The 13368-nt window shown below is 35.8% G+C and overlaps 1 protein-coding gene across 1 annotated transcript in view; it reads left to right on the top strand.

Annotated features, from left to right (window-relative positions):
• LOC140059253 (uncharacterized) overlaps window positions 1-13368 on the top strand; it is a 36948-nt gene that overhangs the window by 11002 nt on the left and 12578 nt on the right. The window contains exons 4-10 of the mRNA XM_072105120.1: window positions 1461-1588; window positions 3490-3619; window positions 4220-4255; window positions 4419-4585; window positions 5271-5372; window positions 9690-9753; window positions 10617-10733. Of these exons, the coding sequence (XP_071961221.1) occupies window positions 1461-1588; window positions 3490-3619; window positions 4220-4255; window positions 4419-4585; window positions 5271-5372; window positions 9690-9753; window positions 10617-10733 (744 nt within the window). The remainder of the gene's footprint in view (window positions 1-1460; window positions 1589-3489; window positions 3620-4219; window positions 4256-4418; window positions 4586-5270; window positions 5373-9689; window positions 9754-10616; window positions 10734-13368) is intronic.

Below are 13368 nucleotides of genomic sequence, written 5' to 3'. Positions count from 1 at the left end.
TAAATAGGGAGGGACGTTGCATAAATAGGGAGGTACGTTGCATAAATAGGGAGGTGTGTTGCATAAATAGGGAGGAACGTTGCATAAATAGGGAGGAACGTTGCATAAATAGGGAGGGACGTTGCATAAATAGGGAGGGACGTTGCATAAATAGGGAGTGGTGTTTCATAAATAGGGAGGGACGTTGCATAAATAGGGAGGTGTGTTGCATAAATAGGGAGGAACGTTGCATAAATAGGGAGGGACGTTGCATAAATAGGGAGGGACGTTGCATAAATAGGAAGTGGTGTTTCATAAATAGGGAGGGACGTTGCATAAATAGGGAGGAACGTTGCATAAATAGGGAGGAACGTTGCATAAATAGGGAGGGACGTTGCATAAATAGGGAGGGACGTTGCATAAATAGGGAGGGACGTTGCATAAATAGGGAGTGGTGTTTCATAAATAGGGAGGGACGTTGCATAAATAGGGAGGTGTGTTGCATAAATAGGGAGGGACGTTGCATAAATAGGGAGGGACGTTGCATAAATAGGGAGGGACGTTGCATAAATAGGGAGGGACGTTGCATAAATAGGGAGGGACGTTGCATAAATAGGGAGGGACGTTGCATAAATAGGGAGGGACGTTGCATAAATAGGGAGGGACGTTGCATAAATAGGGAGGGACGTTGCATAAATAGGGAGGGACGTTGCATAAATAGGGAGGGACGTTGCATAAATAGGGAGGTGCGTTGCATAAATAGGGAGGGACGTTGCATAAATAGGGAGGGACGTTGCATAAATAGGGAGGGACGTTGCATAAATAGGGAGGGACGTTGCATAAATAGGGAGGGACGTTGCATAAATAGGGAGGAACGTTGCATAAATAGGGAGGGACGTTGCATAAATAGGGAGGGACGTTGCATAAATAGGGAGTGGTGTTGCATAAATAGGGAGTGGTGTTTCATAAATAGGGAGGGACGTTGCATAAATAGGGAGGTGTGTTGCATAAATAGGAAGGGACGTTGCATAAATAGGGAGGGACGTTGCATAAATAGGGAGGGACGTTGCATAAATAGGGAGGGACGTTGCATAAATAGGGAGGGACGTTGCATAAATAGGGAGGGACGTTGCATAAATAGGGAGGGACGTTGCATAAATAGGGAAGGACGTTGCATAAATAGGGAGGGACGTTGCATAAATAGGGAGGGACCTTGCATAAATAGGGAGGTGCGTTGCATAAATAGGGAGGGACGTTGCATAAATAGGGAGGGACGTTGCATAAATAGGGAGGAACGTTGCATAAATAGGGAGGGACGTTGCATAAATAGGGAGTGGTGTTTCATAAATAGGGGTTCTACTGTTAATACATTACTTTATGAATATTCATGTTCCTTTATGAATATTCATGTTCCTTTATGAATATTTATGTTCCTTTTTATCCAACCTTTGTTAATTTTATTAAAATACTCCTTTTTTCAGTCTATCACTGGAAGTTAAAAGGAATAATTATATTATTGTTTCGACATGATAATAATAGGGGAGAATGCCATCATTTAAGCTTCTCTGAAAAAGGCATTAGTCACCTATCGTTCAAGGGAAACACACAGGTAGGGCCAGCACCCATTATCAAAATGTTACTAACTGTAAATTTTCATTCATACCTGCCAATTCTATAATTTTTAGAAAGACATTGAAACGAATAATGAATACAGTGTCTACTCAAGCGTAACAGATGACGATGATGACAACGATGATGATGACAACAGCGACGATGACAACAGCGACGATGACAACAGCGACGATGACAACGATGATGATGATAACAGCGACGATGACAACAGCGACGATGACAACAGCGACAATGACAACAACGATGATGACAATGACAACAATGACAACAGCGATGATGACAACAGCGACGATGACAACAGCAACAGTGACAACGATGATGATGACAACGATGATGATGACAACAGCGACGATGACAACAGCGACGATGACAACAGTGATGATGACAACAGCGACGATGACAACAGCGACGATGACAACAACGATGATGACAACGATGATGATGATAACAGCGACGATGATAACAGCAACGATGACAACAGCAACAGTGACAACGATGATGATGACAACAGTGATGATGACAAGGGCGACGATGACAACAACGATGATGACAATGACGATGATGACAACAGCGATGATGACAACAGCGACGATGATAACAGCAACGATGACAACAGCAACAGTGACAACGATGATGATGACAACAGCGACGATGACAAGAGCGACGATGACAACAACGATGATGACAATGACGATGATGACAACAGCGATGATGACAACAGCGACGATGATAACAGCAACGATGACAACAGCAACAGTGACAACGATGATGATGACAACAGCGATGATGACAACAGCGATGATGACAACAGCGACGATGACAACAGCGACGATGACAACAGTGATGATGACAACAGCGACGATGACAACAGCGACGATGACAACAACGATGATGACAACGATGATGATGATAACAGCGATGATGACAACAGTGATAATGACAACAGCAACAGTGACAACGATGATGATGACAACAGTGATGATGACAACAGTGATGATGACAACAGTGACGATGACAACAGCGACGATGATAACAGCAACGATGACAACAGCAACAGTGACAACGATGATGATGACAACAGCGATGATGACAACAGCGATGACAGCGACGATGATGACATTAGCGACGATGATAACAACAACCACGATGACAATGAGGATGATGACAATGACGATGATGACAACAGCGACAATGACAACATCGACGATGACAACAGCGACAATGACAACATCGACGATGACAACATCGACGATGACAACAGCGACGATGATAACAGCTACGATGATAACAACTGCGACGATGATGACAACAGTGACAGTGACGATGATGCTTCAGCGACGATGATGACAACCACATATGATGACAACCACATATGATGACAACCACATATGATGACAACCACATATGATGACAACCACATATGATGACAACCACATATGATGACAACCACATATGATGACAACCACATATGATGACAACCACATATGATGACAACCACATATGATGACCACCACATATGATGACAACCGCATATGATGACAACCGCATATGACAACCGCATATAATGACAACCGCATATGATGACAACCGCATATGATGACAACCGCATATGATGACAACCGCATATGATGACAACCACATATGATGACAACCACATATGATGACAAGAGCGACAATGACGATGACAAGCGCGACAATGACGATGATGACAACAGCGACGATGATGACAACAGCGACGATGATGACAACAGCGATGATGACAATGACGATGATGACAACAGTGACAATGATGATAACTTTTCTTTCAATTGCTTTCTCTTTGAAACTTTTTTTTGGACAATTATAAATTCAAAATATTGATATTGATTGATTCGGCAGATAGTATTTGAGTACGATTGTATTTATGACTTAACACCGAAGAGAGATTATTACATGAAAGCGTATGCCACCCCACTAAAACAACAAAATCTGAATTATACACAGTGGAATGCAACCGTTAGAGTACCTAGTAAGTTAAAAGTTTGATTAATGGTGGGTAGCTTTTAATTTTTATGACTGACGGACTAACTACATCATCAGAGAATTGTTTTATTTCGTTTAGTTTCATTTCGTAAAATTGATTTAACCAAAAAGAGAAAACAAGTATTATAGTACATATGTAACATAAATATTCAACATTTTTTCCCCCTTTTTTTTTTGTTAGGATCTGGTTTAGAATATAAAACTTGTCTCAATCAAACCCCTTAAAAAGTTGGGACGTATGTGGATATATATTCAGTTTTATCGACATTTTCAATTCAAAGATCAAAATAAAATATAAACAAATACAATACGTATGGTATGATGCTTTCTCTTTTTTCACCTCAACTCAGTTTTAGTGATTTCCAGGTCCAACAATTAAATGACCTAAACTAACTGGTTCTTAGCTCCCTAACGCCTACCAAGCTTAACTTGTGTTAAGGAAAAACAATTAAGATTTGTGCCTATGGTATTATACATAACATGTACATAATGTTGGTGCAGCATGTAGCCAATAGAAAAATCCTTTATTTTACAACTGTTATTATTTAATATAGAGTCGTTTAATTTTACTTTACTTTTTTTACAGGCTTCCCAGTAGAGGATCTGAAAATATGTGAAAGAGGTACGTTAAACGAAAATCAATCTGGAATACTGGATGGAAGTGGATTGTTTACGTAATGTGTTATACATATACCATTTGTGTACACTTTTATTGCTTAAAATTTCCCACAATTCAGGAATGAACATTTTGAATATGTTGGATTTACTTGTTGTACTTTTTCTAGATAACGATTACGTGCATTGGAAAGCTGAGTATGTTGATGTCACACCTCTGTATGCTGGATTCATTGTACAGTTTTCAGTTGCACCGCCGTCTTGCAAATTTAATAAGTATTTGTTACACGTTTGTAAAGTATATGGTGACAGGGATAGATGTCCAAATAAAAAGTATGTAAGTATTAATAAACATAAAATGTTAATAATATACTGACGAAGCAGGTATGGGTCCACCCCTTGGTATTAGCCCTTCCTTAGGTATCAGTCCACTCCTTGGTATAAGCCCTTCCTTAGATATCAGTCCACCCCCAGCTACTTTTGATCATTTGCTGAGTAAATTGAGGCACTTAATCAATTTTTACATCCGAGTTCCAAGATATGCAATTGACTGCTCCAAATATGTTGTAGACAATACATACATATACACAATATTTTATTCCAGATTTTTCCAAATACCTAATTTACTTAAATTTTAGGCTTCTCTAATAAAGCCTTGGATGGCTTTGTGCACACTTTTGGAAGAATATGTAGGTTACCCCGGTAGTCTCGACCTCTGTCTGGAACAGACGAATGAGCACTGGGTTACGACGCAAAATTACTCATTATGAAATATGCACAGTGGCGTAACGGCTATGAATATGAATGAGCGCTCACTGGCTAAACCCAGAGGCCCATGAACAGTGCCCAGAGAAAAAAAACAGGCATTAAAATATGTCGAAAAAGGTTTCCAGCGTTGAAGGCCACTTAGGGTTTATGAAGCAAGGGTCCTCAGGCCTCTGTGTTACTGAATGTGCGTTGTCCATACCTGTGTCCAATTCAGTAGGTTGTTAGACATCACAGAATATTCTATTTATTTATAGGGAAGCAGTCTTGCAAAAGAAGTTGTTGTCAATAATAAAACGTTAATGGTAATCACAGCAAACTATACTCATGATAAGTACATTGGCACGTATCGGATAAAGGTCAGTAATCAATTTTCAATCAAATTTTTAAATATATTTTCATAAAAACTACTCATTTTAAGAATAAATACAGTCAACTCTCACAATACCATACACCTTTCTGGTATTCAGAATGTATTTTAATCGGGATCTTTTTAACATCAAGGAGAGCGTGGTTTTGGGAGAGTTTCATTGGGAGTATTACATTCCAAAAGTGTTAAAAAATTATTAACACAATATTTATATATATTTATTACAATACCAGAAACATAATCAACATTTTACCTCACATTTAATTGACTGTTTTTATAGTTTTCTCATTATTTCCTATAAAATATCTAATTTACAAAATGTTGGTGTGAGGATATCTTTTTTCCCACTTGAGCTCAATTTTATGTGAATCTGTTAATAAATATATCAATGTCTTTGTACATTGTAAAAAGCTAGGCCTCCTGGGACCTTGTGGGAGGTTCAGGTAGACCGAGATTGAGGCAACCTCACAGGCCGCGGCTGTGTAGAGTATCTCACCATACTGGACTAACAACCTTCTCTTTCTGTTTGATATTTTAATAATTAATTAATCTTGTCTATATACATATTTGGAACATTATACCATTAAATAAATAGTTTTATAAATGTAAAAGTACAATGTTAATAGATGTTAATCAAAGATCTTATATACTAAAGATGGGACACTCTCGGAATTTTACGTGCAATTCATGTAACACACATGGAGCTCATTTTATAGGGCGCCCTCTCGCTCAAACAATGAGATTTATGGATCAGATATGTCTACTGTATTGTAACTGAATACTCAATTTTTTTTCATCACAATAATTACGGTAATGTACGATTAAATTATAATGATAGACTTATTTCCTGTACTTTGTATATCTCTATTTGTTTTAATTACTGAATATTGTTGTTATTATTGAATGTTTATCATCATCCTTGATGTGTTCTTCTTTTTCATCCAGCAGCAAAACAGTGCAGATTAGGAAAATATATTAGTCAAATAGTGTGTTATAAACATTTAAAAAAGAACAAGAAGTCACTTTTTAAAATCACTACTTCGACTATTTTATTGCAGTAATTTTTCGGAATATATTTATAAACAATCATAGGCTTAAGCCTACAGGCATGATATGAAACAGATTATGATAGTCAATTCTGAGACAATTCATACTAGGCATACATGTACCCATCATTCGCCATGACATTCATTTATTATTATAATTTATTTAAAACCTGAGATAACAATTAGTTATGTTATAGTAGTCTCAGTTTAAAATTAACTCAATAACTATTGCGAAATGATGCACGGGCCACCCAGAGGAAATATAAAAAATGTAGAAACATTGAAATAAAATCATCATATTTACAATTATTCAATCATCATACCAGACCGTCGTAATGATCATCATTTCTAGCCGATAATGCACAGACCGGAGCGCGTACAGACCTCCTACAACGTTACCATACCTCATAAATGTGATACTTTAATTAATTTTTTACTCTTCTTCTTATCACTGATTATGTCTCTGTTGAAGAATATGCGTAGGTTTACGTACGTTTCAATTAGCAATGTTTCAATTGCTGGTGAACAAAGATTCAACTTCATACCAAATCTATGTAACATGGTAGCGATTTTTAACTTTATTTTTCTGCTGATTTGATGTATGTAAGTATTTGTTAAAGTTAGAAACAAAAATCTTTTCACAGATAGATAGGACATTAACTACTTGGTGTGGTGGATTTGGGACATCAAATATTGTAGGGACATGCATTCCATACAATCTTCTTGTGACCATCAGTATTTGAGATTCTTCGAAATGAATATTGCACAAGTGGCGATTACGGTGTAAATAGGAACTTGGTTTCGTTCTCAAATCCGCGCGTCGTGTGTTCTGGGCCCATTTTGCACACCTGTAAATTAATAATTGTCTAGTGAGTTTTTGCTTTATCATAATTAACGTTTACGTAATTATAGGACGTCTACGTGCATGCTAATTGATTTTCAAATTGGTTAGGGCCTAAAATCAAATACTTAAGCCTAACCTAAAACCACTAACTAACTAACGGTTGAATTTCATAAATATTAAGTATGAGATTCAATTATAAATTGTTTGTTAGGGCTACTCAACGGATAAGTAATATAACCAGGGAACAATACAAATAGTGTTATTATAACTATTGTCCTAGCCTAATAATGATAATAATAATCACTTCATGCGTTAATATACTGTAATGTACGTAACGGCTAGTTAAATTAAACGAAATAAAATAACCATGAGACAGAAAGCAAATATTCACCATGAGACGGAAAGCATGAAATACAGTAATCAAGATCACAATTTGTTTATATTAGGTATTATTATTATTATTTGTATAATGTAAAAAGAGGGACTAGGCCTACAGCGACATGCCAATGTAGTCTTTCGACCAGATTTTTACTTATATGCCAACAATTGTAATGATATATATTTGGTCAATAAATGTTTCTTGAATTTAAAGTTTTAAAAATTGTTTGTTAACACGTTCACTGCCACGGCGTATTTATACGTCAAAAATTGCGTGTCGCTACTTGCCAAGACGTAATACTACGTCAAAATCGTAGCACTTTTGTATTGTATGTAGAATCGCTGGCAGTGGTGATTGGAACAGGAATTATCGCATGGCAGTTTATGAATGATGTACGTAAACGATAATCTAAAAATAAATGTCATATGTTTGTTTGTGTTTATTCCCTCATGCATTGAATATGGTTGATACGATGGCGCCCTCACACTCAATATAATCATCTCAAACATGTCATAAATTGCGCTAATAGTAAATAAAAATAATAAAGGATGAAATGATTCAGTGTGGTTTACTGTTTTTATCTCTCGATGATAGGTTTGACCGATTTTAGCGCGGAAAATCCCCGACGTATATTTACGTTCCTGGCAAAGTCAATAAAATTGTTGGACCATTGCCAGTGACGTATTTATACGTCTCAACGGTTTTTCCCGCCATCGTATTTTGAATGACATCATGATAGTCTGTGACCAGATGTTACACTTTCAAACTGTAATTTAATATGTAAACGGGACTTGGCACTGGGACAGAAATTACGGAAAATGCCTTGGCAGTCAATGTGTTAAGGGTACTACATTTTAAAGGATAAGTAATATAACCAGGGAACAGTGAAATTAGTGTAATTTCACTGTTTATATAACTAATGTACTAGTAGTAGCCTAATAATGATAATAATAATCATTTCATATGTTTAAATAATAATTATTAATAATAGGCCTACCTAGCCTAGTTTATTAATATATGTATAAATTGAATACAGTAAAGTAAGATTAGTCCCCAGGCCTACATAGCATATGTTAAGATGTAGGCTACTTATTTAATTACATAAATTTACCTGTTCTTGTCTTTGGGAAAATTGTAAAGCTTAAGTTCTGGGTTGCCCTTTGGATTGCTTTTACCATTAATTGCAGCACCGTACATCCCTCCACTTTTTCTCTTTTCATTCATTGTTTCTTAACCATACAAACTTTGGCGCGACTTCTCAATCCCATTTTCTAAAGAATACTGCGATCATCGTCACGCAAAAGTTTGTTACTTGTTTAAGCGAGGGGGCGCGCTATAATTTGACGCTTCTAAAGTGTTACGCGTAAACGCGGGTAGTGTCACATCTTTAGTATATAAGGGCACATCCAGGGCACATCAAGGCTGGATCGACACAAAATTCTCTTTAGAAAGCTAAAATGAAAATAATGCTTTTGACAACTATTAATCTTATTGTCTATATCGTGCCTGCTTACCTGGATAAACCCGACATAAGCCCTTTTCTAATTTCCACGCAATTGTTTCAAACTTCGTGGGTTTATCCAGGTAAGCGGCAGGCTATCAACACCATTTCTGGTTTGTGTAATTTTTAGTGTTTGAAAATCCTGGATCTGTCTCCTCAGTGTCATGTTCACTCATTAATATGCATGAACCTTCATGAATATTCATAGATCATTTTCTTTCATAGTTGAAAGGTAATCGTCGTTATGTTTCGTACACGCTAAAGACACAACAGTACACTGGTATAATAGACACGACTCAGTCAGGTGTGGATTACAAGTGAACAAGGCATTTATTAACAACAGCCTATTATACTATTTTACATACAATATCAATGCGCGTAGACCAATCACCCATGTCTGAATACACGACAATCGTGATGGTGCGATGGACACACTATCTCCTACAGTACAAGTTCATGGTAATGCTCTTCCATTTCTAGCTCTTGTATCTATATCTGCAATGTGCATGAATTGTGTTTTTTTTGTGTTTCATTAGATAACAGGTCACGAAAGTATTAATTATGGTATTGGATGTGACAGACTAAGTTTTAATGTGACAGGTATTGTAAGAATGTGTTTTATATGATGGTGGTGGTAAGACTAATCAATGAACTTTAATTGATGGATGTGTTGTGTACGGTGGTGGTAAGACTAATCAATGAACTTTAATTGATGTATGTGCTGTGTACGGTGGTGGTAAGACTAATCAATGAACTTTAATTGATGTATGTGACTAATGAATGGACTTTAATTGATGTATGTGACTAATCAATGGACTTTAATTGATGTACAACATACATTGTGTTTTGTATTGTGGCGGTAAGATGGAGTTCTTACTATGATGTATTTGATACAGTGTTTAGGTTTAACTACCTGTATGTCTGCTGTGTACACTGAAACCTTTACCTTTATTTGTTAATAATGTTTGTCTGCTCTTGCTTAATTGCACAGTCTATAATATCCCACTACTAGTTTTCTAGTCAAGAGCTTGTAGTCTTCTGTTTTTTGTGCTAAGTAAACAGACTTATTATTTGCTTGATAAAGCTGCAGATACTGTACATAAGGAAAAGATTTTGTGGATGCCAGGAAGTAACGCAACGTAAGTGATTTGACCAATCACAAGCGATGGATTATTTTAACAGTGGCTTGTCATTGGTCAACTCGCTTGTGGTGCGCATACGTCCTTGTGTTGCATCTCTAGTGGGAACCACGCTTTCATATTACTTAATACAAGCAAGTATTTGACGTCCATGCACTGCAGATCTTTGTATTGCTGTATGAGGCCAGACTGTAAATAATGTTTTGCACGTTCCACCCTCCATATTCAATCAAAGTTTGTTTCCACACTAACTAACTACTGTATATTAAACATTGAGATGATCTCTTAAGAAATCCAATGAATTAATAAATGATTTGGCTGTAGATTCACCATGTGCTTCAAACCCATGCGGAAGTGGTATCTGCAATGCAGTGAATTATACACAAATATATAATTGTACATGTGATGATAATTATGAAAAAGTTGAAGGAGCCTGCCTTGGTAAGTTCATCAAGATATATTTACTATAAATAATTAAATAAAAAAATAATAACGACTCATTTGGGTCAGAGAAAATATTTAAATCTTTTACTAACAAACTATTGTAATATAATGTTTGGGTTGTTGAGGTACTAATGAAAGACTCTAACTCGCTTGACTGTCGTAACACATATATTATTTATTCAGTATAATACTTCAGTACAATATACAACTATAAGTATAGATAAGGAACGCGGAGGATCAATGATGCTGTCGGTGAGGTGTGGTGTGTGTAGGTCTGCTTCTGGAGAAGTGGTTGTAAGGTGTGTCTGGGCCCTTCTGAAACTTGGGAGTATATTGGCTCAGTTCATTTGCATAATGTCATTACATCATCTGTGAGGGTAACGATTGGTCCTAAGTTGATCCAGGGGTGTTTAAGTGGGAATGATTAACGGTATCATAAGGTATTTCTGTGATGGATGACACTGTCAAATCTGTACTTAAATAGTGTCAATCACTCCTGGTTTAACGATGGGAAAGGTCACAAAATTAAGCTAAGTGTTTTCTTTAGGGACTCTATTATAAACTAAATGGTCATTAAAACATCTGGACAAACTCTCCTTTGGACTTTCTGGGTCAACTTTGTGAACCTATTTGAATTCCGATACAAAGGTCAATTTCTTAAATATAAAAGTATATCTTTATATCACATCCCTCTGTTTCCCTTTTTTTTTCTAATCTATTTAAAATATAAAAATGGTTATAATAGTGGCATGCAAAATTAAAGTTATATAAAAGAAAAAAAACATTATTATACATATAAGCAAAAATTGAGTTAGCCAAAACCATTGACTCTGAAGTGTAACCTTATCACTTTCACTCTCTCTCTTCTCTCTCTTAAAAAAAATGAAATTAAAAATGAATTTGGTATAAAATTCACGTAAATCAAACATAAATCAGTTAAAAATAAAATTACAAAACTTAAAAATAGTATGTTACATTGAACATACATCAAATCGTGCGACGACTCATCGCGTTCTAATGGTCTTCAAATATAAATCAATCAAATCAAAACATAAAATTCAAGAAAACTGTGGCTGATTAGCCTAAAATCAAATATCAAACTTAATCACTTAAAACTTTAAAGAAACAAATGTGTGTGTCCCGTTGACACAACTTATCCACAATATATCGTTATCGTCACAACTTTATCGATTTAAGCATTTATATTCACAGGTAATTACGATTTCAATCAATCGGCAAATTCGACTTTTGTACTCAATGTTAAAAAAATTACAATTAAAAGTACTAAGAAAATCTCCTGTTATTGTATATCAATTAATTAATGCTTGAGATTAACGACTCAAAGGTTAAACAAAATATTTGTTACAAAATGATTGTCGTTCTTTTCAATATCTCAATATATCGATCATCAAAATTCAAAATTAATCATTATCAAACTCGTTACAAAATCAATACTTAATCATAATTTCAATTCTCTTTTAACTGAAATCACATCATTACTAAACAAATCTCATCAAATACGTAGACTATGCTATCATTAATTTAGCAAATGTCGTAATTTAAAAATAATCTTGCAAAAAAAATTTAAATCAGTAATTCGTTGCATTATACAAACGTTTTATGAATCGTTTTGGCGATCCACTTATCGGTATCTGTTTATCATTAATGATCTCTTTAATTAATTTATCTGTATCGTTATATCTGTCAATATTCCACCAAAATTGGCGATCATTAGATTCGTGTTTTGTTTCATCAGTGTTGCGTTTGGCTGAAGTCGGTTTAGAATACGAAACTAAAACTTGGAAATGTCCTGCTTTAAATCTACCTCGGTTTAATGTCATAATTGAATCATTAGGTGCTGTCATAATTAGATTAGTTTGTTCCTTGATTTGTTCTTCTTTCATTTGGAATGGGGCTGCTAATCCCATGTTATTCTCTACACAGTCAATGTAAGGTTGAAAGTTAAGGGGTTCTACTTTAGTTGGATGTGTAAGGGTATCTGATTGCAATTGGGTGGGTGTCCTATCATGTTCGTCTACAAATTCAACATTGGTTTCGTCATTTACTACATTAATGGTGTTTTGGATTTTATCGTTATTATCATCGGTGGGTTCATTCAACAATTGTTTAAGTTTTTGGAGATGTGTAAAATTTTTGCGTTCTTTGGGTGTTCTCATAAAACAGGGTTTCAGTCTGTTATAATTGAATACGTCGCGAAGTATTTCTCCTTTAATCGTCGCTAGGATGTAGTGTGTTCTGTCTAGTACTTCATGGATCACTAATGGTCCGACCCATTCTGCGGCGATTTTCTTTGAATTTGCCGTTAGTGATGATGATGTTGGCTTGTATAAATATACGAGTTGTCCTACTGAGTAAATTGGACATTTTTCTAAGCGTTGGGAAATTTTTGAGTTTTGGACGTTTTGTTGTGTTCGCTGTAATTGTAGCATTGTCTGTGAAATGTTTTGAAATTTCTTCTTGAGATGTTCAAAGTATTCTTCATAGGAATGAGACAATCCTGAAATAGGGTTAAATGCTAATGAGGTCAAACTTGGAGGTTGGCGGCCAAAAACTAATTCGTAAGGGGAGTGGTTTCCTAGATGTGGGGATGAAAACGAGTTATAGGCATAAC

This window comes from Antedon mediterranea, chromosome 9 (genome assembly GCF_964355755.1).
Source record: "Antedon mediterranea chromosome 9, ecAntMedi1.1, whole genome shotgun sequence".
Lineage (NCBI taxonomy): Eukaryota > Metazoa > Echinodermata > Crinoidea > Comatulida > Antedonidae > Antedon > Antedon mediterranea.
This window is presented reverse-complemented; position numbering and strand designations above follow the sequence as displayed.